The sequence below is a fragment of the Psammomys obesus genome, unplaced genomic scaffold, assembly GCF_907164565.1.
Source record: "Psammomys obesus unplaced genomic scaffold, mPsaObe1.curated_primary_1811, whole genome shotgun sequence".
Classification (NCBI taxonomy): Eukaryota; Metazoa; Chordata; class Mammalia; order Rodentia; family Muridae; genus Psammomys; species Psammomys obesus.
In genome coordinates, this window is record NW_026591032.1 from 230 (window position 1) to 1620 (window position 1391).

The following is a 1391-nucleotide window of genomic DNA, read 5'->3' on the forward strand; positions in this document are numbered from 1 at the left end:
CTATGAGTACAGAGCCCTCTCTGTGGCAATTCTCAAGAACTCACAAGACAGAAATGTGTTGCAGCCACAGCTCTGCCATCACCACAGGCAACAGAATTCCATAACAATATGACAATCTTAGATAATTTCCCAGGAGGCATCTTGTTTTGACGGAACGACCATCATACCCTGGATTCCAATATCTACCTAGTTAGCTCATGACATCAACCCTGTGATCCCAGAATGCCTTTGAGAAGAGTGTTCTTTGGCTTCTAGGTGCCACATCTCACTACTCCTGAGTTTAGGCAGTTGCAGAGATCTGGGCCCAGTGATGGAAATAATTTCAAATTATTTTACACTAATAAAGGAGAACATCTCATGTCAACATGTAACACACACGCACACACACACACACAAACACACACACACACACAGTGAGAGATATAGACAGACATATAGAAACAGACAGAGAGGAACAGAGAGACAGAGACAGGTATAGACATATAGAGAAAGACAGAGAAACACCATAGAAAATAAATACAAAACACATACTGCACAGGCAAACAGAGAGTTGAATATAGATTTCGATGCTTCAAGGCTCCCTATACACTGCACTTGTAGGGAGAATCCCTGTGGACAGGCAGGCTAAACACAGATGAGCCCAGTCCTCATTTGAACTCCTCTCATAATCCAGAGCTCTGTGTGCTCTCAGCCCCCCCTGCTGGTCATGAGAGCCCTGCAGGGAGCTTTGTGTCTAAGCTCTCAGTTACATTCACTCACTGTGTCTCTTGCACAGTACTATGTGGCCGTGTCCTCAGACCTCAGACTGTTCATTTGTAGGTAGAGGGTGTTCTTGGCGTTGTCTCTGGAGATGGTGAACCGGCCCTTCACGGCGTCGGCGTAGTAGATGGTACCACTATTATAACTAATGTACGCGATCCACTCCAGCCCCTTCCCTGGAGCCTGGCGGACCCAGTGCATGACATAGTCACTGAAGGTGAATCCAGAGGCTGCACAGGAGAGTTTCAGGGACTTTCCAGGCTGCACCAAGCCTCCTCCAGACTCCACCAGCTGCACGTCACTCTGGACACCTGCAAACACAAAGACCGATGCTGAGAAATTGTCACATACACACACACACACACACACACACACACACAATATTTTTTTCTTTTTCATGTCCACATAATGCACACAATCTTATCTCCATAAATTACCTTTTAAAATAAAGACAAGGAAAATCCAGCTGATCCCCAAGTCCATGGCGAATGGTCTGTGGTCAGTGGTAATCACTGAATGTTAGGACCTGGGAATCCAGGGCTGGGCACCTCTGCCAGAGCGGCAGGGTCAGGGCTGGTTTTCAAGGCACAGAGAAGCCTTATTTGCATGTCTTCCTGCTGTAGCTGCTCTGG

General features: G+C 46.9%; 1 gene segment (V, D, J or C); it reads right to left on the reverse strand.

Moving 5' to 3' along the window:
• Positions 1–770: 770 nt before the first annotated feature.
• Positions 771–1302, reverse strand: LOC129678639 (immunoglobulin heavy variable 3-9-like). The segment is given in 2 exon segments: positions 771–1070; positions 1197–1302. Coding segments are annotated over 2 exon segments (339 nt in total).
• Positions 1303–1391: the final 89 nt, after the last annotated feature.